At 41.8% G+C, this 25,669-nt stretch overlaps 1 protein-coding gene across 5 annotated transcripts in view; it reads right to left on the bottom strand.

Annotated features, from left to right (window-relative positions):
- The window catches only part of CHRDL1 (chordin-like 1), a 121,655-nt gene that overhangs the window by 3,348 nt on the left and 92,638 nt on the right, over window positions 1-25,669 (bottom strand). For 4 of the 5 annotated variants that reach the window (XM_011984507.1, XM_011984506.1, XM_011984508.1 and 1 more), the window contains 5 exons: window positions 23,158-23,225; window positions 16,425-16,593; window positions 11,534-11,743; window positions 4,346-4,513; window positions 2,199-2,288 (listed from right to left, as the gene is read on the bottom strand). In XM_011984507.1, coding sequence (XP_011839897.1) covers window positions 2,199-2,288; window positions 4,346-4,513; window positions 11,534-11,743; window positions 16,425-16,593; window positions 23,158-23,225 — 705 coding nt within the window. The remainder of the gene's footprint in view (window positions 1-2,198; window positions 2,289-4,345; window positions 4,514-11,533; window positions 11,744-16,424; window positions 16,594-23,157; window positions 23,226-25,669) is intronic. The other variant, XM_011984509.1, reaches the window with a different exon arrangement.

Genomic DNA, 25,669 nt, shown 5'->3' with positions numbered 1-25,669 from the left:
TGGATTTATCCCTTTTCCCCATTCTCTGTGACTCAATGGGAAGACAGAAGGAAAAACAAAAAACGAGAAGAGGATTTGGGCAAGGAACCAGCTGTTACTGAATCTCTATAATGTGCTGCGCTCTGCTATGCACATTATATAAAGGAGTTGGGTTTGTTCTTCTTTGCTCCTAGGTGACTCTGTAGGATCATACCAACTTCCTTCAGCTACACACAGTTTGAGGCACATACCTTCTACTCCATTATATACCCCAAATCCTGCCATGGGCACAGAGTACATCTAAATCATTTTTTAAGTCCCCTGGAACCTAGCATAATGCCTTGTTCACAGTATGAACTAAAACAAGTAACTTCAAAAGTACTGTCATTGATCCTAGGATCCTAGACTCTGCCTCCTTTCTTACTCACATGTAAGGACTCCCAACTTTTCCATTTGAATTATCATACTGTCCTGTTATTTTCTATTAGTCCTGCCAAACACAAGCAACTGACTGCCTTGGCTCTCTTTCCAGCTGCCTATTGGATAACTCTGCTCAGATGACTCTTAAGCATATTAATCTAAACATGTTCCAAGTGAAACTCTTTTTCACCAATACCTGCTTATTCTTCACAGTTTCACTGTTGGTGAATGGTATTACTATTCACCCAGTCAAGTTATGAATATCAGACCCATTCCAAACTCATTTCTCTCCTTGATGCTGATCTTGTTGATTTAACCTCAGAACTGTTTCTCACAGTGACCTCTCCTCCCCTGTCTCACTGATTTAATATAGTATAATTACTTCCTAATTCAGACTATCCCACTTCTCTTACTAAGGGTCCACCTTTCACTCCACACCGTGAGGACCTCTTTCCAAAAGAAAGAAAGAAAGACAGAAAGAAAGAAAGAAAGAAAGAAAGAAAGAAAGAAAGAAAGAAAGAAAGAAAGAAAGAAAGAAAGAAAGAAAGAAAGAAAAAGCAAGCAAGCAAGCAAGCAGACCTGAATGCACCATTCACTTGCTTAAAAACCTCCACTGGCATTCTCTGGCCTGGAGATCAATTCCAATGTCCTAGCATGATAAATTGGGCACTTCATAATCTGGTTTCATCAAAGTATGTGCTTAATGTAATAGATGCATCTGATAGCCGAAAGACATCTTTCCAAAGCACCGTATTGATATCTCTATGCTATTTGTAAGTTTGCAGCAACGACAGATGCTACTTGCCTTATGTCTAAACATTTTACTGGCTTTTTTCAGGCCCTATGACTGCTTTCTACCTCCAAATCTTCTAATCTTTTAGTGCACCTTCTGTGGCCTTTGTGATCATTCCTCTCCCCTACCCACATTTCTTGTTTGCTCCTGTCTGAGTCTTCTCTTAGGCTGCACCCTTTTCTTGGACTGACTTCCTGACCCATTGCCCAGTCATACCCTTCTCTTTCAAAACACACCTCCTCCCCGAAGCCTTCCCCAACTAAGCCCACCTGGCTCTCATCTCATTGTTCTTTGCAAATTCCCCTGAGCACTTTGATATTTAACTCCTCAGAACTATACTAATTCATACTGAAGGCAGTTTCATGTTCTGTCTCATCCATTATAATTCCCTATGGATAGAAACTGTGTGCCTTTTAGCCCATTAGAAGTGCTCACCACCCGCCCCAATGCCTAGCAGTATCTTAGTCCCTAGGCTCCATCTAGTGTGGAAAGTGGGAGAGCTGCAAGTATTTTTGAGTGCCTGAATGCTTCTAAGGAAACATGACCACCCAGGGGCAGTTTCCAACGAGTAAAAGAGCTTTCACACAACACAGGAATTGATATGCCTTCAATTTCTCTTTGCCTCTCAAACCCACCACCAGAGGACACACCCTTCCAGATGTGAAGTCTCCACAAATATACCAGACCTGGAATCTTATGAGCTTTCTCCAACCCTCTTGAGACTCTGTTTAGCAGTTTCATTAAAGACATTCAGGAACCCTTGACCTGAGGTATCCTACACTCAGACTACATCTGGGTTTGTATTCACCATGTCCAAGCTTTTCAGATTACATTCAGACACCCCATTCACTGCTAAGTCAGCCAGAAGAGAGATGGAACATCCTGTAGTGTTGATACTGAGTAGTGCTAATGTTCACTGAGTTTGCAGAGGGACTTTAGCTGTGGCTATGCTAAATTGAAAACTGGATGTGCTTTCCAGGGAGCAGTCAAGAAAAGCACTACTTACTCAGGGTTGTTCTGGTCACCAGCTTGAAGTGAGGAAGCTCCTCAAACATCCTCTTGGAGATCTTCTCAATATGGAAGTGCTGGAGAATGCCTAGGGCCAAGGAAAAAGTGGGGCAAGTGGTCAGGCACTCAATCTGGAACCATCAACTCCCTTTTTTCTGCTCAGGCTCAGCATATCATTTCATTACTAGGGCTTAAGAGTATCGAGCTGGGCTGTGTAATGTGTTTAACCAGGAAATTGGATGGCTCAAGGGTTATAATTGACTCCATTTGTTTCCTTGGCTTACTGGCTTCCCCTCGGCTTCTCCAGTGGATGGAGATAGTGCTGCTGACCATGGGACTCTCTCCTAGGGAAAGCCACATGGAATCTAGCATAAGTGCTTATTGGAGCTTCTTCAGCTAAAGGCAGTATTAGAAATTCTGCCCTTGCCCCCAACCTGGGTAGACTGTGTCCATGCCAAACCACTGGGCTGCCTTCCTGGCTAAGCACTGAGAGCCTGCAGTGGGATTGCAGGCAGGTTGGTTTTGTAAATGGAGAAGCCACCCTTGTCATTGAACCCACTGAAAAGCATATTTTCCTTTGGGAAATATTCAGATCCTTCAGCCTTCCTTATTCATAAATGGGGAGAGTTAAAATAGAGTGCCCTCCACAGTCTCAAGCTTGCCTGAATAACTTTTATCACAGTAACAGGTAGACAACTGGCAACTGCCCTTATAGTTAAGGAGCAACATGTTACCAGCCCATTTAAACGGGTAAAGTGGATTAAGCCTCTTTTTTTTGTGTCCACCAAGCATAGACCTTGATAACCTAGCACTGTGAACAGGGGGCTATTCAGATGCTACATTAGCAAGTTGAAATTCATCTGCACACCTCTGAGAGGTGAAAGATGTGGGATGATGAATAGTGGGCCCACTGCTGGGGAATCGCAATAAACCAGTGCCTAGTCCTAGGTGTCCCGTTATGGATGAGCTAGGGAGTTAAAGATGGCAAATCAACACTCCTAGGCATAGACCAAAAATAAGCATGAATGAGAAACATATACATGTTCAAGCATCTTTTTTTTTTAAGGGTTAGGGAGAAATGCATTCTTTAGATAAAGACTGTTGTCTAAAGGGAGAGAAAAAAGCCTCATAAACACTGAGCAGTCTTTTTCAAAGCTTGGTCCAAGTGCCACGTGCATTAGAATCATCTGCCTATTTGTTAAACACGCAAATGTTTGGACTCTACCCAAGGTCTACTGAATTCCTATCTCTGGGATGGAGCCAGGTATCCGCATTTAAAACCAGCTCCCTGTGTAATGCTGAAGCACACAGAAGTTTGAGTACTCTTGAGCCTTATGTGAGAGCCAGTAGCAAAAAGATGTGTATATTTTCCAGCTGAAATCTCACTTATCCACTTGGAGTACGAGGAACCTTGACTACACTAAATCAGCACTAGTCTTGAGCCTGCAAAAAGTTAGAAGAGCTGTACGATCACAATGAACAGAATGTGGCTTGCTGTGGTAGTCACTGCGAATAATCAGAAAAGGAACTGAACATTGTGACTGGGGTTTCTCCAGTAAGACTATAACCCTCTTGAGGGCAGGGAGGATGTTTTAAATTTGTTTTACCCCATAATACACATCACAATATTAGGGACTTAGCTTTGCCCTGAATGAATGGGTTTCCATGGTTGTTGAACTTTACTCTGGAAAGAATGACAGACTACAGTTTGATAGTTTGTAATCCTGGCTACACATTACAATCACCTGAGACGCATTACGAACAAACACCGATGCCCATGCCCCACTCCAGATCAACTAATCATAATTTCTGGGGGTAGGGCCCAGATATTTGGTATTTAAAGGAAACCAAAACTCTCCCTGATGATTCTGATGGGCAGCCAGGGTTGAGAATCACTTCTCCAGCTTTTGGTGGTGTGAAAAAGACAGCTTTGGAAACCCAAGGGTCAATACGTGATCTTTAGCATAGGCCATCGTTAAATTTGAAAGGCCATAATGGCAATAGCGTTAGATGTGTCAGTTTCCAAGCAATCAAAAAAACTTCTAATCCAAACGAAGGAACAGGTTGAAGCAAAATTAAAGTGAGTCCTCTCATCCTTTTCTGTGCCCCCTTACAAAGATGAGAAATTAATGTTGTCTTGCTCACCCTTTCGAATAGTCCAAACGTGGACCTCTACCTGAGGTGGTCTCTCAGTCTCCAGTGCTATTTTTCTGGTTGTCTCCCCATCCTCCATGAACACAGACTCATACACAGGCATTGTTTCTTCCCCACAGAAGTAGCCTTTGTTGTCAAAGCTTTGGCCTGGAAGTTCTTCTGGAATCAGGAAGCAAGTAGAATTTTGTCATGGTTTTCTAAAGCTAGAAGTGAACTTCTACATTTATGTATCTCATTGTTCATAACATCTCAGACTTATCAAAAGTGGACAATTAACAAGAACACTCTTGGAGAGACAGAAATTCCACCGATACTTGATTAGCCCAGCTTAGGCTGCCACTGCAACAAGCCACAGATTAAGCCACAAATCACAAAGGAGCACGTAACCTTTGATTGAAGTCCATGTGTTGACAGAATTCAAAATTCTTTGGAACACTGGCCCCCTACTATTGTCACCAAGACGTGGACTTTCATGAGGAAAAATGTAGCCAGGTACAAATCTCCTAGGCACTTACGGGAACATAGGATTTTCCATACAGGGTCAGGATCATGCTCTGTCCAGCTCAGTGTTGCCAGGTGAGGCCCAGGGAATGGGCTGAAAAAGGGCTTTGGTTAACATCCCTGACATCATTTTGGTATACTTAGAAAACATTCATGACACTCATTTATGTGCATATACTTGCCCAAAGGATCTATCCAAATTGGCTTGACATTTCTGAATGCTCTTTGATTTGTTTGTAAGGGGAACAATAATACCGGATCAGCACCAGTGCCAAAATCTAGATGTCAGATTAGTCATATGTATGCTATGCCAAATGAATGGTTGGGAGACACAAAAAATTGGTCAGGTCCCTCAACTATGGATCATTTAATGTGTAAACTAAACTGTTGAATTTCAGCTTGCAGGCATAGAGGCACCAACCCCCTAATACTCTCCATTTCACTCCACCCTCCTCTTTCCTCAGCCCCCTGTTTTAAAAAGTTTCTTCTTGTTGGTTATCAGTGAGTTAAGTTTCCTTGCTGGCCTTGTAATCAGTACTCTCTTGAGCTGTGTACTGAAAGCGTACACTCAAATCAGAACAACAGATGCCATCTGTAAGAATATCTGAATTGTTGAGGATGAAACCACTGAGTGTTGAATGCTTTGGGTCTGTGACTCTAATTAGGGAGACTCACTGTTAGCCAATCAGACACATTTGGACTAGAAGTTGTAATCAAATTGCTATTGTATGTCTCTTGGTAACCTGATTAGCTTTCCCACCCCCACCACCATTTGGCATTGTAAGGACAAAACCATAGTCTTCTCTTGACGATTCCAGATTGGAAAACTCAATTTGTGGATTATTGTGGAATCAAGCTTTTTGTTTTCCTCCTTTTGCCCTTTTTAGCTATTTATTTACTTGGTGGGCCAGTCTTTTTGGTGATATGTTAGGTAATTAAGGGCTATGTGCTAGCACTTTTTACATGGGTTGGAGAGAGGGAGGAGGTCACTGAGTGTACAGAGACTTCTATGTATTCAATTACTACCTTTAGAATGACAGCCAAATTCATTTCTCAAACTTTGCTCACCAGTTTAATATTGGCTACAGCTATAGCTGACATGAAATCCATGATGGCACTGGCAGTACCTGTAATATACTAAAAGTTCTCCCAGTAGCCTGAAGAGTCATCTTGCACCACTACCTCCTTCCCTCCAAGAGCTTAATTTACTTGACTGAGGGGATCTACAAACAACAAAACTCATTATTGACTTAACCCTGGCTGGTACTTGAAAATGCTAAGAAAAGCAAAGTTTGTCTTTAGAACTACCTACTCAGCAATATCCGCCATTTTTCACACTCTGCACTTCAAGGTGCTTTCTGATCACTACATGTCCACCTACTCTCATTTTCTTTTGGGGAAGACGATGTGCTTGAAGTCATTTCTGGCCATTTCCACAGCCCAAGAGAATGTTCCCATCCTGAGCCTTCCAGAATTCCTTGCGGAAGGGGTAATGAAGGAGAGGTATTATCCCAGCTGGGAAAACTTTTAAGTCTTAATAGGGACTTTTAATGCCATAACCTAAAAGGAGTATGTAATTATGGAAATTCCAGTTATTGGGATGGTATTGTGGTTGTATGTATGGTAAATGCTCATGATAGCAATAACTTAAGTGTACCCTTAGAATGACCCTGTATGGCAGACGCATCTGAATGTGTGTTCCCAGCTTGGGAATCCGGGCGTGGCCAACTGGGAGATTATTTCCTTGTCTCTGAGGACCATCTGAACCCCAGCCTCATCCCTGGGGCTGCACAGGGTATTGGGGCCTTGAGTTTTGGGTTAGATGAAGGTTGCCAGGTGGAGGTCGTTAAGGGGAGAGTGTTCAGTGAAAATGCTATATAAACTGCATGCTGTTTGCAAGAGGTTGCAGTTTTCCTGCCCAACCCACTGCCACTGGACTGTTTCTATATGTAAGGTGGTTCTCCTGTCCAACCCACCTCCACTGGACTCTCTCCCCTGTACGTAAGCCCCTAATAAAACCCCATGTCTTGTTTGCTGGTTCTGGATCTTTTCTTTGGCCTCTTAAACCTCGTGCCTTCCCTACTGAGGTTAATAGGGGTTTGGCACATCAGTGTGAGAAGTGAGTTGGGGAACCTTCAGCAAGTGGACATCTTACCCAAGCCCGTGGGTGGCCACTGATATGCAAGGCAAGGTCAGCCTCTACCAGAGCAAAGGGAAGAGAGAGAGAGGAAACTCACATCTTTAATATTGGTCCTAGTTTGTTATCGTAGGAGCCTGCAATCACTTGTTACAATGAAGCTTTTGGCTGGATTATCAGAGAATTTTATTTATCTCTTTTCCCTTTTCAACATAACTGAATTTACCGTTCATTCTTCCTTCCATCTACTTCTCTCCTCACTGCCTTGTTCCTTTTCTTCTGTGTCATGTGTCATTTTTTTAAAAGGCCAGTAATGTCATGATTATCCCACTTCTCACCCCTTCACGTCATTCAGGACTCTACTCAAATATCTTTAGAGAAGCCTTCCCTGACCATTCCTTTAAAAGTGCTTCCTGCCCCGTTCACTCTCTCTTGCTCCTGTTTGGCTTCTCTTCACAGCACTCATCACAATCTAAAATTACCTTACTGATTTGGGTTCACTGTCTTTCTTTTCCGCTAGAATGTAAAGACCATGCTGGCAAGTAGCCTTTGTCTTGTTCACATCTCTGTCCTCAGTGCGTGCAACCGTGTCTTGCACACAGTAGGTACTTAAAACATATTTCCAGATTGAATGCATGAGCAAGTGCATGCCTTCTGATGCTCTGCAGTTGCAGAGTACCTGGAGCAGGTGCCCTTGGCTATGTGGATATTGACTCTCAGGCAATGTGACTAAGGAGCGATTCAACATGCAGACACCCATGTCTGGCTCACTGAGAGGCAGATACACAGAATGAGACAGAAATTCTCTTCTTCCATGTTGCTCAATCAATCGTCTATCTCCACATACTTGAGCAGAGTAGGAAAGTGGGAAAAATAGCTCTTCCAGAAAAATTGGTTTAATCATTCAGACTTCAATACATTGCCAACTGGGATACTGGTGGGCAGTTTTTTACATGACAAATTTTATTACGTTTTCTAAATACAAAAGTAACACATATTTACTATTGAAAGTTTGGAAACTACAAATAAATAAAAAAGAAAATAAGAGTTACCCATAATTCAGTCACCTAAAAATGGTCACTGTTAACATTTTGCTGTATGCTCCTCCAGTCTTTGTGTTTCTCTTTTTTGTCTTAGCATATATAAACACTTTCTTTCTTTCCTTCTTTCTTTCCTTCTTTCTTTCTTTCCTTCCTTCTTTCCTTCTTTCGAGACAGGGTCTGGCTGTTGCCCAGGCTGTAGTGCAATGGCACGATCTTGGCTCACTGCAACCTCCACCTCCCGGGCTCAACCCATCCTCCCAAGTAGGAATAGTTGGGACTATGGGTACATGCCACCACACCTGGCTAATTTTTGTATTTTTGGTAGAGACGTGGTTTTGCCATGTTGTCCAGGCTGGTCTTGAACTCCTGGGCTCAAGTAATCTGTCTGCCTTGGACTCCCAAAGTGCTGGGGTTACAAGCGTGGGCCACTGCACCTGGTCAATGCTTTCTTTTTTAACACAAAAAGTGGGATCATAATATACATATTGTTTTTTAGCTTGCTATTTTTACTTAACAAATACATTGCAAACATCTTTGTCTGCCATTCAATCTTAGTCTATAATGAGTTTTAATGGCTATATTAATATTCCACAGTACAGATACACCATAATTTGTTTAATCATTCCCATATTCGTGAACTTTCAGATTGTTTCCAATTTTTCAGTATTGTAAACAGCACTGTAGCAAAAATTCTTATTTGTATATCTTTGTGTATGTCTCTGATTACTTAGGATTCCTAGAAGTGGAATTTTTTAGCCTTTTTTTTTTTTTTTTTTTTTTTTGAGATAGGGTCTCACTCTGTTGCCCAGGCCAGAGAGTAGTGGTGTGATCGTGGCTCGCTGCAGCCATGATCTCCCAGGCAATGATCCTCTCACCTCAGCCCTCAGCCTCCCAAGTAGCTGGGAGTACAGGCATGTGCCACCATACCTGGCTAATTTTCTTTTATTTTTGTAGAGATAGCGGTCTCACCATGTTATCCAGGCTGGTCTCAAACTCCTGGGCTCAAGAGATCTTCCTGCCTTGGCCACCCAAAATGCTGGTATTACAGGTGTGAGTCACTGCACCCGGCCACCAAATGTTTTAATAAACATTACCAACCTGAGAGGACAATTGTTTTAAAAGCAATGACTTGTTTGTCCTGTCCTCACAACTTTTTGATTATTTTACTTTTTAATTGAATCACCAGCATCACCAGCATCAATAAAATTTCAAGCACACAATGAAATAAGACTTGGTCTGAAGGCCCGAGATTAAAATTGGAATATTATACAATGAGAAGCTTTATGTTATCATGGGTAATTTACGTAAATATTAGTTTTTGTCTGAAATTATCTTGTTGCATTACTTTTTAAACTATTAAGTGTTAGACTCCTGACAGAAGAGAAAATTGTGTTCATGAAACTACCACTATGTGACACTAAAAGGTTTGAGGATCCAGTGAGACCACAGACGTGGAAGTCATAATAGGTGATCATTGCTGGGTGTCCCGGATGTCCATATCATCCTTAGAATGTGCTCTCTGTTGGCCGGATGCAGTGGCTCACACTTGTAATCCCAGCACTTTGGGAGGCTGAGACGAGTGGGTCACTTGAGCTCAGGAGTTTGAATAGCTGGGTGTGGTAGTGCATACCTGTAGTCCCAGCTACTCAGAAGGCTGAGGCGGGAGAATCACTTGAACCAGGAGGCGGAGGTTGCAAGGTTGCAGTGAGCTGAGATTGTGCCACTGCACTCCAGCCTGGGTGACAGAGTGAGACTCCACCTCAAAAAAAAAAAAAAAAAAAAAAAAAAGAATGTGTTCTCTCTGTACTCGTAATAAATACATTTTCTCATAAATTTCAATGCCCCGTTCTCTACACCTTATCAAATAGCTCCTGTCCTTCCTGTCCACACCCTGCCCCCTATGTACTCTGGAAGATGGGGGTTGTTACATTGAGGAACATTCTGTGTCCCAAAATCAGTGCCTCTCAAGCTGTAATGTGCATTAGAATCACCTGAGGTTCTTGTTAAAATGCAGATTATGATGTAGTAGGTCTTGAGTGGGGGCCTGAGAGTCAACATTTTTAACCAGCTCCTAGCTGTTGCCAGTCCATAAACCACACTTTGAGTAGCAAGACCATAAATGACCCTGGGCCTACAGCAGTAGTTCTCAAACTTTTCTGCACATAATGTTCACTTTGGGATCTTTTAACAATGCCACAGCCCAGGTCATACCTCAAATCAACTAAATTATAGTCTCTGGGGATGGGACACAGGTATATGTAGAAGCTCTCCAAGGGGTTCCAATATTTAGACAAGTTTGAGTACCACTGGCCTGCAGGAAAATGCTCAAAAAATATACATTGATTCAGGGCATGTTTGCCTTCTAGTCATGAGGAACTAAGTTGAAGAAGTACATAATTTAGCTCTCTACCTGCTTTTTAAAATGTTTGAATTTTCATCTCTGTTTATAAAAACGCTTTGCAGAAAGCATAAAAAATGATAAATTCATGTGCCTGGGATTGACTAAATCATTGACTCTTAGAATGCTGGAGCTGTAAGGGCCCCCCCAAAAATCTACTCTGACCCTCTCATTTTGCAAAGAAGGAAACTGAAGCTCAGAGGGGTGAAGTGACTTGTTATAGATCACACAGGAAACCTGTGGCACACCAGAGACAGAATGCTTGATTACCCATCCTATATTCTGTCAACCCCATTATTAGGGATTGATAAATCCTAGTATCAATCAATGATAAAAAAAAATTTTATTTAGCTCATGTTTTAAAAACTACAATTTAAATAATTAACTTGTCTTTTTTTATCAGTCAATATTTTCTATTGGCATAGAAAAAACAATGGGCTGGAAGCGACTTGGGTTATAGGCCTTGGTTTTATGATCGATTAGTTGAATGAATCTGGGCAAGTCATTTGACTTTATGTACTTCAGTTTTCTTATCTTTAAAAGATAAATAACAATATAATTATAGGATTCTAGTGTTAGAAGGGAGCTTACAGATAATTTTTCTAAACTTTCAATTGTACAGATAAGGCTAATGAGGCTCAGAGTGGATATGGCACATCTCCAAGGTCACTCAACACCTTAGGCTTGGATCAGAACCTGGTCTCCTTCCACTCTAACTCACCTGCCTCTTGTCCTGTCTTAAAAGGGAAATGGATGTGATTGTACTTTGATGGGTTTAATAGTGATATAAATGAAAGCTGCTACTGTTCTTCCTAATCAACATGATAGCCTAAATTCTCTACTATTTAGAAAAGCAGGTAAGTTCAACACTCAGGGATACATGAGAGGTGTGGTAGACACAAGCATATTTCTGGGTAGTAAATTTCTTCCAAGCAACTGTCTTTTCAGTCTTTCAAGAGAGGAGAGAATGAAATTCATTATTATTAGAAATATTATCATTATAATTATATGAAAGGTTATATTTCTGATGCCCAAAGAAAGCTTAGAAAGACTATGTGGGAATCTCAGTCAACCAAAGGCAGGGCCTCCAACCAACGCACCTTTTGCTTTTTTACCTGGACACACCTTGCAGCACTTTCCATCTATTTTTTGAGGATACTTGCAGGGGTATCGATTAGGGCAGTGGATTTTCTTACACTCTTGCTTGGTGACATTACAAGTACATAGCACACACTCCACAATGCCAAATGCCCGGAGGTTTGGGTGCCAGGACTCTCCATGAGAATAGGTCTTTCCATTGGAAACACATACTGAAAGAGAATGTAGTATTAGCAATTAAAAGCTAAAGAGCTAAAATGGAACCCTATATTCAGAACCCAAGCCCTGAACTACTTAACACATCAACCATCTTTTGTTCTTGTCATAGCCATGGGGCTATGTTTACCGAGTAGTATCTGTGACCAAAAAACAGCTTGGGCCATATTCTACTCACAGCAGTTTCTCCAAATTCTTCAGCAGCAGCTTCTGGATGCTTATAAATGGCCTCACACATAGTAGGCAGTCTATATATATATGTATTTTGAGACAGGATCTTGCTCTGTCACCCAGGCTGCAGTAGTGTGATCGTGGCTCACTGTAGCCTTGTCTTCCCGGGCTGAGGCAATCCTTCCACCTCAGTCACCCGAGTAGTTGGGACTACCATGCACCACCATGCTGTGCTTTTTTTTTTTTTTTTTTTTTTTTTTAAATTTTTGTAGAGACGGGGTCTCCCTGTGTTGCCCAGGCTGGTCTCAAACTCTGAGACTCAAGAGATCCACCTGCCTCAGACTCCTAAAGTGCTGAGATTTCAGGCATGAGGCACCGCACGCAGCCTATATATATATATTTCTTTTTTGAGATGGAGCCTTGCTCTGTCATCCAGACTGGAGTGCAGTGGTGCGATCTCGGCTTACTGCAAGCTCCACCTCCCGGGTTCACGCCATTCTCCTGCCTCAGCCTCCCAAGTACCTGGGACTATAGGTGCCCTCCACCACGCCAGGCTAAATTTTTTTTGTATTTTTAGTAGAGACGGGGTTTCACCGTGTTAGCCAGGATGGTCTCGATCTCCTGACCTCGTGATCCGCCTGCCTCCCAAAGTGCTCGGATTACAGGCGTGAGCCACCGAGCCCAGCTATATATATATATATATGAGAGAATAAATGAATGCATGAAAGCAGAGTTCTATCTCTAGTAGAATGTAATGTTAGTGTTTTCAATTCTATAGAAAATTTGTATGCCTCAAGTGGATGTGCTTCCAGGCATGAAAATTTCCTTGGGAGATTTGCTTTTCATGGAGGCTAGATGCAAAAATTACTGCTCTTCCCAAAGGGACAGTTTCTTCCAGATCCTGAGGCAAATCCATTCAGAATGTCAAATGCTATGAGTCTGTCTGATCCACCAACATATATAAGTATGAAGCTTAATGGTGTTGGGCACTCTTTGGTGTGGGAAGGAAGGTGGTAAGTCAAGATTGAGAAAGGATCAACCGGCCTCCTGGGTAACTTGTGAAAGGATAGCCTTTTATGCCTCTAATCTTCAGGCAGTTTCCTCAGTCTCCCACCTCATAGTGGCTATAGATATTTGGCTACAGCTGATCACTGCTTGCTTCACAGATATCCTTTGGCAGTCTGACATTTGTTAAGTGGGAAGTTAAGTCATTGGCCCCATGTCTTCTGAAGGGCCTTAAAAGAGCAAGCATCTGGCTGGGTGTGGTGGCTCCTGCCTGTAATCCCAACACTTTGGGAGGCCGAGGCAGGAGGATCCCTTGAGCCCAAGAGTTCAAGACCAGCTGGCAAACAAAGAGAGACCCCAGTCTCTACAAAAATAATAATACGAAAATCGCCAGGTGTGGGAGTGCATGCCTGTAGTCCCAGCTACTTGGGAGGCTGAGGTGGGAGGATCACTTGGGCCCAGGAAGTCGAGACTGCAGTGAGCCATGATGGCGCCATTGCACTCCAGCCTGGGTGACATAGCGAGACCCTGTCCCCTCCCCCGACACACCCAAAAAAAGGAGCAAGCATCTGGGATGCAGGCTGAGGAGCCTAAAAAGGGAAGGGGCCACAGGAGCATCTTTCTATGCAAATCAACACCAAATATATCTGGCTCCTACTATAAGGCATGGAGCTAGGCTCCAAGATAAGAACTGCACAGGGCTGCAGATGGGGAAGTCTGAGGATGAGTTATCTCCTTTTTTGAGAGTGCTGAGACATTGTGGAGATTTCAAGTCATGACTAGGACTGAGTGTGTTTCTTATTATTCCCATCACCTCATCACACCCAGGGAAACCTGTGGGCATCCCAATCAACAACATCTCTAGGGTGGGTTGTATCACTTTAGGCTGGGCTGTTGGGGAGAAATAGTCCCACTTGAGGCATTTCTAGGAATTGGCTGATTTGGCTGCAAGACAATGGCCTCAGAAGGATGAATCACTGGGCTCTTTCTCATCAAGTCCACTGAGTCGTATTAAGATATAAGAATAATGTTGGCTGCCTTTTCCTGTCCTTTGCAAGAGCTGCTAGAATACTGGACACTCTAAGTGGTCAACCCATGTAAAGATTTCCAATAACCTAAACTGGAGTGGCTCACAATATTACAATGAGACAAAATGGAGAGCTGACACCTCAACTGTGAGGTCAGGGCTGTGGACAGGATCACACAAGACAGGCCAGATGTGCTGTTCTCTTTCCTGCCCCTACCTCTTTTTCTCTCCCCAAACAGTGATGTTCCCTTCTAGACAGTGTGATCAAGTGGATATATAGTATGCTTCAAGAAAATTTAGGCTGGATTCAAGTTCAAAATGGTGGAGTCCTATCATTTTTCTTATTTGATGCTAACAAGGAGCCAAGTAGATATATCAGAGGACCACATTATTAGCAAGAGATCTAAGGAAAAGAACGACCCATGCTGAGCAGGGCAGGCAGGACTCCCAGTGTTATATGGCTAGGTTCCCTCTCCCCTGAACATCTGGACTAAAGGAATGGTCTAGACTGGGTGAGAGCTCAAACTCTGCAGTGGAATGGGGTGAGGTTAATTCTCGACAAGGAAGCACAACCCTCTCCTTACCCAAAAAATTCTCGGGATGATTTTGAATCATCCAGCTTGGGAGTTGGGGGTGGGGACAAGTGATTCCTCAGTGAACTATATTAGAAAGGTCAGAATAGAACTGTTGCATCCAAATCAGTGGGGGCAAATGAATAAATGTAAACCAGCTGGGGTTTTTGTAGGCCATGGAGAAAATCAAGGGATGAGCCTCTGCCCTGAAATTAAAGAGACCTTGTGGAAATTGTGGGATTTAGGATTTTCAAAATCCATTTCCCTACACCTTTAAAAAGCTTTGAAATACTTTCACAACAAATGGAATCTATTGGAGGCAATTTAGAATTGAAAATCAAACTATCTTAACCTAACTCTCCCTCCTTATTTCATAAACTTTTATCAGAAATAATAAAATTCAAATCAAACACAGATCGATAGTAAGTATTTCCAATTCTTCTAATACATCACCATTTTCCATTAACAGTTTTATTTTGAATTTTTTTAAGCCTGCAAATTTCAAAAGCAATTTAATTTTTTTATCTGTAATCTGAAATTTACATCTAACTAGTAACAGATGTGATCAACTAGCTTTGGCTTGACTAGCTTTGTTGAGATTTATGGTAGGAGTTCTTTGTAACGGATTGTTTTTCACCCATGTTATTCAATCATTTGATTTAATAATTTATTGCTTTTAACCCATTCAGAGAACTGCTTTTGATTTGTTTTCCCTTTAAAGGAAACAAAACATGTTTGTGGTTTCATAAAAGGAACCAGCTGAGCCCTTGCTCCAACGAGCTAGTTGACAGGAGGCCTAAAAAAGTAAGAAGCAGTCAATTGTTTGATTGAGTTTCTCCTCCCCTGACTCCTGCTACTGGTATGTGCGTGTTTGGCGGGGCGGGGCGGGGGCGCAGGGAGCAGGTGGAGGCCAGAAAATGCTGTGCAAGAAGAAATTGGAAGCTATGGAAGTCTGTGGGTGCCTGTTGTAGCCAGTTGATCAACTAAGTGGACAGCATGTCAGTCTTAACCTGATCAGTCTTCCTGGTGCTCAGCCAGGTGGTTTTGGGATTTCTCACTGGATTACTCTTTTACCTTTTTAAAATTTTTAATTTAGAGACAGGGTCTCACTTTGTCACCCAGGATGGAGTGTAATGGCACAATCATAGCTCACTGTAACCTTGAACTCCTGGACTCAAGTGATCCTCCTGTCTTAGCCTCCCAAGTAGCTAGGACTGCAAGCACTCACTACCATACTTGGCTAATTTTTTTTTTCATTCAATTTTTTTTTGTAGAGTCTTGTTATGTTGTCCAGCCTAGTTTGAACCCCTGGTTTCGAGTGATCCTCCTGCCTCAACCTCCCAAAGTGCTGGGAGGCATGAACCACTGCACCTGGATTACTCATTACTAAGGACAGTCTCATATGCTACATATTCAACCAGAATCTGAGTGTGGGGCCAGGAATATGTATCTTTAACGAGAAGCCCAGGATAATCTGGGGTGCATTGAGGTGTGAGAATTGCTATTTCTAAGGTATAGATAAGAGCTTCAGTGATGTTGGGCACTGAGTACCTTTGAATGTTGGGTCCCCTACTAAAACACAGACAATCACTCTTTCTGTTAAAGACCCAAGGAATTTTCCCAAATGACCTACAATCCCCAGGGACAATTGAGAAAATACAAGAGGCTGTTTCACAAGCACAAAAGGGGCCAGACTATGCTCTTCTGGCTGCATTTAAGGAAGTCCAAAGAGTCTCCTGGAGTCACCTGACTATACCCACTTTATGGAGTTGATGCTAAATGAGCCACAAGTGAATATGGGCTATTCCTGGGAGAAAGAGTCCTTTCCCAGCTCCAGCCCTGCAAAGACCAGGGCTGCTGAGGCCCTGTTGTGGAAGTATACAAAAGAAGGATGCCCCTTACCTTGTCCATGCTTGTGTTTGTTATTGATGACAATTTGCACAATGGTTCCTGATGCTTGCTGGGAATCCATAAGAGCTCCGCGGTGACTTCTGGCCCCAGGAAAGCGGGACAGACCTCCAGCCTGTCGGCTTGGTGGAGGATCATAGTGAGAGCGGTGGTAAGAATGTCTCTGTAAAATGACAAGAACAATTTTCATCCAAAAGCCACCAATGAGATCACAGAGATTAAGTTATACACATTAGAAGTCATTCAATAATTTTGATTTATAGTGGTGAGCTCTTATTTCAGCTGCATGCTCACCTACACCAATAGAAACAGGGATGTGGTCATGTAAAAGCATCATTGGCAACATGCTGAGGTTTATCTCTCTTCTTCTAAAAGATAGGACTAGATTCACATGCAAACTTCTTAGGGAGAAAAGAGCCAAAAAGGTTAAAGTGTCCTTCCTGCTGCCAAGACTCTCACATTTCAGTTTAAGAGTTAAGACATTAGTCTGCACGCAAGGCAGAATGTAAATAGAGGCCGCAGAAGAAGTAAGAAGTCCTGCGCAAATCAGGAGGAGAAAGAGAGAGCTTCTAGTTGGGGAGGGTTTGTGATCTGGGCCATGAAGGATGGGTAGACTTTTTTACAGCCAGAGTATAAGGGGAGTAGTCCAGGCAGAGGTTTCCAAGTTGAGAAGGTGAAGCGGAGAACATCGAGTCCATAAAAGGGAACAGTTGCAGGATAACATTCCAAAAGTGGGTTGAAGCCAGATCATGGAGGACTTTAAATTACAGGCTAAGGGGTGAAGACTTTATTTGGTAAGCAACAGAGGTGAGGGCATAGAAGGCTTTGAGGGATTTTTTTTTTTTTAAAGTTAGAGAAGTAATGTAATTGGAACTGTTTCAGAGCATTGAATCCTGATCATGCATTGGGTGAACTGGATAGGAGGAAAAGATGAGATTTGAGTATAGTCTTGATAAGATGTACTGAGACTCTAAACACACGTAATGGCATAAGATAATACAGCACAGTACAAATACCCTAGGTATTTTATAGATAGAAGAATTGACAGTACACGACAGTATTGGCATGTAAGCTCTACAAATCAAGGACTTTTTGTTCACTGCTACATCTCCAGTGTCTAGAATTTAGTGCCTGGCATCTAGAAGGTGCTCATCAAATATTTGTTGAGTGAACAAAACTGGCACCTAAGAAAAGCTTAGAGTCTTGTCATACAAGCAATCTTTCAGCAAGGGTTCAACACACATGATGACCAGACTATTGTGCTACCCACCCCTCTCCCAGAAGCTAAAGTAGGCTGGGGGTAGAAGAAGATGAAATGAATGAAGAATGGAACCTTAAGGCTTAAAGCCAAGTAAGATTAATTGTATTTTGTACGCAATTGTTAGGGGTGAAGGAGGGGGAACCCATTAAAAAAATCTTTCACAGGCAATTGAAAAGGAAGATCTTTATATTCAGTGACAGAAATAGTGAGGAACCTTGGGAAGATAGTTATGGGGTCCCCTGACCATATCATCCCATAAAACACTGATTAAAGTTATGGGCCAGACACACATGTTGCAAATTTCGCTTTGGGAACTATTATTGCTCTCCTGGCAGGAAGGGGCCACTGGTAGGGTAAAGGGAGAGTAAACAGGAGCTGAAGTAAGAGGACTGTTTTTAGCCTTTTGAAAGACAACATTATTCTCTCTATCTAAGAGGAGCCTACGCTGGTGCATTGCTATCAAAATTCACACAAATAAGAATCTGCATCAATTTGTTTCCATGCACATGGATAGGATTCTCAGTGCAAATATTCCTCATTCCTACAATGGCTCGTACTTCTCTGCCATAATTGCTCACATTCCACAAAGGCCATTACAGGTTGCTCTGTCCTTTTTGAAGTTTGGCAAAGTTTTGCCAAAGGAACACAGAGAGGACAGTTTGGCTGGTTGGTGTCCCACTGATCCTAAAAAGAAGCAGTTAGACTGGGATAGAAGTGGAGAGGGAAGGTTGTTGACCTAGGATAAGCTGCAAGTACAAGAAGTTCTCTGACTCATGATGGTGAACACAAAATAAAAAGCTATTCTTTAGCACCAGCGTCTCAGACCTGGGACATATCATAATGGTAGGACAATGATCATGACGAAAAAAAAAATCCTCGGCCGGGCGCGGTGGCTCAAGCCTGTAATCCCAGCACTTTGGGAGGCCGAGATGGGTGGATCACGAGGTCAGGAGATCGAGACCATCCTGGCTAACACGTTGAAACCCCGTCTCTACTCAAAAAAATACAAAAAACTAGCCGGACGATGTGGCGGGCACCTGTAGTACCAGCTACTCAGGAGGCTGAGGCAGGAGAATGGCGTAAACCCGGGAGGCGGAGCTTGCAGTGAGCTGAGATCCGGCCACTGCACTCCAGCCTGGGCGACAGAGCTAGACTCCAAAAAAAAAAAAAAAAAAAAATCCTCAAGAATTTTGATCACAGACCCTATTGTAGACCAGTCAGTCCCCTAGAACCTAATCTTGTTGAAGTCTTTTGTTTTACAAAGTGAAGCCAGGGAGGAGAGGCAGTTTATTCAAGGTGACTATGAAGATTGAGTTTTTGGAGATGGTAGAAGTGGGGGGAAGATGAACAGAAGGAGGAAGAGAAGGAGAAGAAGGAGAAAGTGGAAGAGAGAATGTCCAGTCAAACTCAGTGGTCTATAACCATTTGACTAAAAGCTGCTCCAAAGACAAGTTCTTTCAGATACGGAAGTTCATTCAGCTACAATGTTCACCACCACATATACCACATACTCCACTTTGGCTATACACTAAAATTACCTGGTGAGCTGTAAAAAATACTCATACCTGGGTCCCACTCCGAGGGATCCTTATGTAAGTGGTTTGGGGGAAGGCCTGGGCATTAGGATTTTTATATACTCCCCAAGAGTCTCTGGTTTGAAGTCAAGGTTGGGAATCACTGACATAAAGGATCTTCTGTTTGGGGGCTGGAGTGGGTGGTGGCGGTGTGCGACTTTGATTTAAGGGTAATGGTTCTTTTAAGAGTTCCTCCCGTAAACAAATGAAAGAGACTTATGAGGGGCCATTCTGACCTTGTAACTCAGAGCAAAGGAGAAAAAGGTTATTAATGCCCTGAAGTAAGCAAAATTGGAGCTTATCTTAAAAATTAGCTGCAAATAGGCTGCTTGAGAGAGCAGGTCAAAACCAGTTAGAAATGACCATATAGCTATGATCTTTTATTTTGCTCAATATTTTGGTATTTTTTGATTTACTTACTTGAAAGACTGAAAAATATTTCAGGCTTCAGAGGTGGCTCTAAAACAATTCTTTTCTGGTGTTGAAAAATCCCCACTATTGTAGAGGCTCCCCAGGAATTTCATGTTCTAAAGTCTACAATGTAAGAGTTTTATTGGTGCAGACAAGAAAACATCAGGGTCCAGAAAGGGCCCTCATGTTCGTGATATTGTACTATAGATTTTCAAGATGTTACCATTTGGGGAAGCTGGGCAAAGGGAATATGGGATCTCTCTGTATTATCTCCTACAACTGCAAGTGAATCTATAGTTATCTCAAAATAAAAAAGTTTAATTTAAAAAGCGGCTTCAGAATATATTCTAATCCATACAGCCATTAAAACATTGTATCTTAATCACTACGAACCTAGGACTATCCCTGGCTGGAAGACACTTAGGCCAATTTCCGTCCCAAACCATTGTTCTGACAATGTGAATGAGACATGGATTTTTATCTGTTTCATGTTGTTTCTATCCCAAACCCTTTCACTTTTTTTAATGGTACATTTCAATGTAATCTACTGGGGGCAAAAATCAGGGCTTGGCTGTTGTCCAGAACAAAATTATCCATGCTTTCATGTTTTGGCTTTCTAGTCTGTGCCTACTTCTTCCTCCCCACGTACCACACCACTCCACACACACACACACACACACACACACACACACACACACACACGCCAGCGTGTACACGCGTGCGCAGACATACTCCTCATCAATGGCAGGAGGACCAATTCATGAGAAATTACAACTTAGAAATCAAACAAAAACTGTTTCAGGTTTTTACAAAGGGGTCATATTTGAACCACTGGTTCCCCTTCCTGTGCACTTCATAAAACTTGCTAAGCTGATGGTTTTCAGACCACTTGGCAAAAGAAACCAGTCAGCTGTATTTCTGTTGAACAGAGGTTTTGCTGGTTTGGGGTACATAGGAACAGTTTACGAAAAGGACAGTCTACTGGATAGGAAATGTGTTGTTAGGGCTGCCTTTTCTTCTTCCCCTGAGGAAGTTGGGCCTGCAAAGGATATTCAGAAGGGATTCTCCTATTTTCTCATTTTAGGCTGGTCAAGAGCAAACAACAAATTTGGAGTTTATTTCTGATTTGAGACAAATTCCTGTGCATTAAAATTAATGAGGAGCCCCCTCCCCACTATACCATCACACACATTTTACGCCACCTCCCACACCCATTCATTCAACACTTATTTATTGGGTGACTACTACGCGCCAGGTATATATTTTTCCATTACTACAGATGCTATTTATTATTCAAATCATATCCCACAATATCTATCCCTTTCAGAACAAAGGAAAATATTTATTTATAATAAAGTGAAACCATATGGCCATTTTGGTCTACCAGGCCCAAATGTTTGTTTCTAAAGATAGGTCTTGAACTTTGAAAATCAACAACTATTTCAAGGGCCCACATTCTGTACCTGACCTTTTTTGCTACAGGAAGTACTATCACTAGGCCTGCCAATGAAGCTGAAAGATAAGCGTTGGAGTTGAGGACAGTGTAAAATGAAGTCAAGAAGAAAGGCTAATTCATGGCATTACCAGCAAGACTGCTAAGGTGGCCACAGTGCTTAGTGTGGGGGCCTCTCAGGGAATAAGCCACATAGCTTAAGGTGACTGAACCCTAAATTTGTTTTAGAATGACATCTGGTTGACAGTCACTAATTCAGCCACGCTCAACTTCCTACCACAATAAAAAATCGGGGCTGAGAAAAAGAGGAACACACAACACAGAAAACTGAGACTGACATCATCTCCTGTCAGGCTCTGGAAGGAATCTCACTTACTATAAAGCAGATAGAGTTGCATGGAGAACATCTTTCCTCAGGGTTTATATTAACCAGCAAACAGGGAAGCCCACCCTCTCTTGCAGGATGCTGATTTTTTGAGAGTTCCAGAGTACTGTTCTCCAAACCCCTTCTCCCCAATTCTTCTGCAACTATTCAGAAACAGCAGTGTCCAGAAAATAATACTGATAGACAGTAAGACAAATAGAAATGGTTCCATCTCACTGCTTAATCTTTGGGTTGGGTGTTAGCAAGCTGGGAGCATGCAAGTCAGAAGTGGCCCATGTGATGACCGGGAAGCCCAGCCTCAGCAGCACTGTGATGTTTGTATGAGTCATTCTACTGCATCCCCTATCAACACCTTCTTCATATGCTCAATATCCTCAGGCTTGCCCTGTAATTCCCTGGACTCCTGCCTTATATACAATATTTGCTGTGATGTTCTAAGGTTTTAGAAAATCGATTATATTTTATTACAAAAATAATTGATGCTTATGGGAAAATATCAGATTATACAGAAAATATAAAGAGTCAAAATCTACCTTTCCACCTGCCTGCTTCTACTCTTTTAAGATTAGCACAGCTGACATGTTGGTATGCGACCTTCCAGATTGGTTTATGCACATACAATTTTTACATAAAGAAGTGGTAGTGTAAAATTTCATTCTGCACCTTGTTTTGTTACTTAATATATCTTGGAGCTCGATTCACTTTACTACATTTAGACGTACCATATTCTTTTTAACAATTGTACAGTGTCCCATTAATTGGATGTACACACCAAGTCCATAGTAGACATTTAGGTAGTCTCCATTTGTTTTACTTTTATGAAAACAACAATGCAATGAATGTCCTTGCATACTTTTTTTGTACAAGGATGTGATGAATACCTATTTATGTGCAATGGTCACCACTGTGCATTTTGTATGATACATTCTTTGAATTGGAACATCTCCTTTTCGAATTTTAAGAAATTTGAAGTGTAACTCTTCTTACACATATATTTTTAGAGAGGAATTCTAGTTTATAAATTACTTCAAAATACAAAAGAACAAAAGATGCTATTACTTACATAGAAAGATGCCTACTTGTGAGGCTTATTCTGAGATTAGTGCAGAGAACAGAAGGGAGACATTGCCAGGCTGAAGGGAGGAGAATCCAGACTGCTACCTTTCCTCTCTTCCAACTGCATGACTGAGCGCCTAAGGCTTGGGAGAGAGTTTATGTGGACACATCTGAAGTACCTACCAAATCCAACCAAAAAGATGGTTGTATCTTACAACCCCACAGAAGGTCCTCACTGTTGAGGACAGGAGGAGTGACCTGGCTTCCTTAGAGAACATACATAGACTTGGCAAGTCATCCTAAAAGAATACCAACTTCTGACCTAGACAAAGGGCTGGGGCTATGGTTTCTTTGTGCACATTTCCTGCCTCCAGTTACCAATTTTACAGTGTACTTAAATGGTTTCCAGTTGGTGATGACATTCAAAACTTTGAGAAAAGGGAAGAAAAATGGTGTTAGAAATCGGGGTCTTTTTTTTTTTTTTTTTTTTTTTTTTTTTTTGGATTTGCTAGAATAGTAGCCATGGGGAGAGGAAAGCTTGGCCTGATACTGTGGAGTGTTGAATTATTTGAGCTATTCACACTTACTGCTTCTCTGTTGGCAGGCTGTCGGAAGATATCACCATCAGAATGTTCCCATGACAATTCTCCATCCCCTGTTTATTAAAAAGAAATAAAGAGAAAATCACATTCATAGAAGGGAAAGCTATCACCCTTGTGACCCAGCAACATTTTGATACTATGATCCCAAAGTTCTCGAAGTGTTTTTGCTTTTGTGGCTGTCCTTCAAAAAGCGGTTGTGAAAGATTTCTCTGGGTGTGCCTCATTTTTCAAAACAACTCTGAAGAAAGTTGCCACTTTCTAAATAGATGACCTAGCAACATTATGCAGAATTTGGAAAATGAAAGGAAAATAATCACTTTCCACCTAATTTAGCCATCATTGTCACTTTTGCTCATTTTACTTCATGACAGTTAAGTATTTTGTAGGTCATATTTAACTTTTGTTTAAACTACCATTAAACAATGAGTTTTGAGGATTTGATCTGTCATAATTTCTTATGACACACCTTTCTCTAGGTCTACATGACCCACTCTTTGGACAGAGAACTCCTTATCATTATCTTCCAAAGTAACTGCTTATAAGAAGAATATTCTACTTTCAGCTTCTAGAGCAATGAACACACAAGAGATGTGGATATACCTCAGCTAATTAAACAACAAGAGGATAATTTCCAAGAATATTGCTCTTGTGTTACTTATGACCAAGCAAGCGAATGGGAAGAGCCTTGTCTTAGAGATGTTTGCATCACTTGAAATGAGTACCATTTAAATTGTACATATGGCTGAAGATAAACCTAATATTCAACAAATATTTTATAAGATAACCAGGAACACCAAAAAGTGTAAGTACTAAGAATCTTCTATTCTGATTACTCTCTCAAGCCTTCATAAGAGTAACAGGCTGGGTGCAGTGGGTCATGCCTTTAATCCCAGCACTTTGGGAGGCTGAAGCAGGCAGATCGCTTGAGCTCAGGAGTTTGAGACCAGCCTGGGCAACACAGGGAGACCCTGTCTCTACAAAAAATACAAAAACTAGCTGGGCATGGTGGTGTGTACCCATAGTCCTAGCTACTTGGGAGGCTGAGGTAGAAGAACTGTTTTGAGCTTGGCAGGTGGAGGTTGCAGTGAGCCGAGATGATGCTACTGCACTCCAACCTGGGCAACAGAGCCAGATCCTGTCACACACACACACAAAGAGTAACATGTTACTGGTTCAAGCATGTGGTAGTAGTGTTAGGGGAGATTACGTAGTATCATAGGCTTTTAGGGCTTGAAAACGACCTAAAGATTAGTTTGATAGCAATATTAGAATCAGGCAGTGACTTATAACAAAGTATAGCTGTGAATCTTCATAATTCAAACATTATCTGATGAAAAAATCATGAATGTTGAAGATTTAACTAGTTCTAGGTTAATCTTCGTAAAACAGTAAAACACCACTTTGATTGTATAATCGTGTCATTCCCTGATCAAAATCCTCAGTGGGTTCCCAACCAAGACTCTCTACAATCACCCCTTACCTCATCTTTATTGAACACCTACCTCCCACCCAATGATCTCAGCTGCTCTACAATGGGAACCCTTTGAGCTATTTGCTCTTCACTGAACACGGGACTCCCATTGTTGCTTCCGTGCTTTAGCTCATGTTATTCTTCTTCTGAAATTACCTTCCATCTCCCATGCCCCATAGCTTCCCCATGCCTGTGAAAACCATTTAGGTTTTCTCTCGTCTACAAAGTCTTCTTCCAACACTCTTACATATTTCTGATTGCCTAAAGGACTAAGCGTCCTGAAGTTTTAGAAGTATAGAGGACGTCAAGCATAACTTTGTCCAACTGCTCCATTTAACAGATGGAGAAACCATGGCTGAGAGGGGAAGTCGCCATTCAGAGTCTAATAATGAGTTTGTGAGAATTAACACCAAAGCCCCAGGTTACCTGGCTCCCAAATAGGTATGTCCATTCCATAAGAAAAGGGTTCATTACCTGTGTTACTATATCACTATCATCTATAACCATGCCTGATACATAGCAGTCGCTCAATAAATACTTGTTAAATGATGGAACTGGGAGGCCTTCTCTGACCACCCTATCTACAATTCCAACGCCCATCTGATATTTATGCCTGCTCTTTGCTTTTTCTCCTTAGCACTTATTACTATCTCATATTTCTTATATTTTATTTATTGTCTGTTTTCCCCTATTAGAATCCCCCCACGACAGCAGGGATTTTTGTCTATTGTGTTTATTGATGTAACCCCAGCATCTGGGGCAATGCTGGGGACATAGTTAGTACTTATTCAATATTTGCCAAATCAATAAATACTAAAACACTGTACAATATTTATTACTGTTAAATGTTTTCTGGACTTTCCTAGTCTCCCTAGAGAGTCTGTAAATTCCTTGGAATGAGAGATTATGTCTTAGACCACCTCTGTATCTCCCAGACCACTGCTTCTCAAAATCTGCTTCCTGGACTAGCAGTATCAGCTTCACCTGGAAACTTGTTAGAAATGCCAAATTTCAGATCCCAACCCA

Source organism: Mandrillus leucophaeus, unplaced genomic scaffold (assembly GCF_000951045.1).
Source record: "Mandrillus leucophaeus isolate KB7577 unplaced genomic scaffold, Mleu.le_1.0 Scaffold269, whole genome shotgun sequence".
NCBI classification, from domain to species: domain Eukaryota; kingdom Metazoa; phylum Chordata; class Mammalia; order Primates; family Cercopithecidae; genus Mandrillus; species Mandrillus leucophaeus.
Note: the sequence above shows the minus strand (reverse complement) of the source record. Positions and strands in the feature narration are given on the sequence as shown.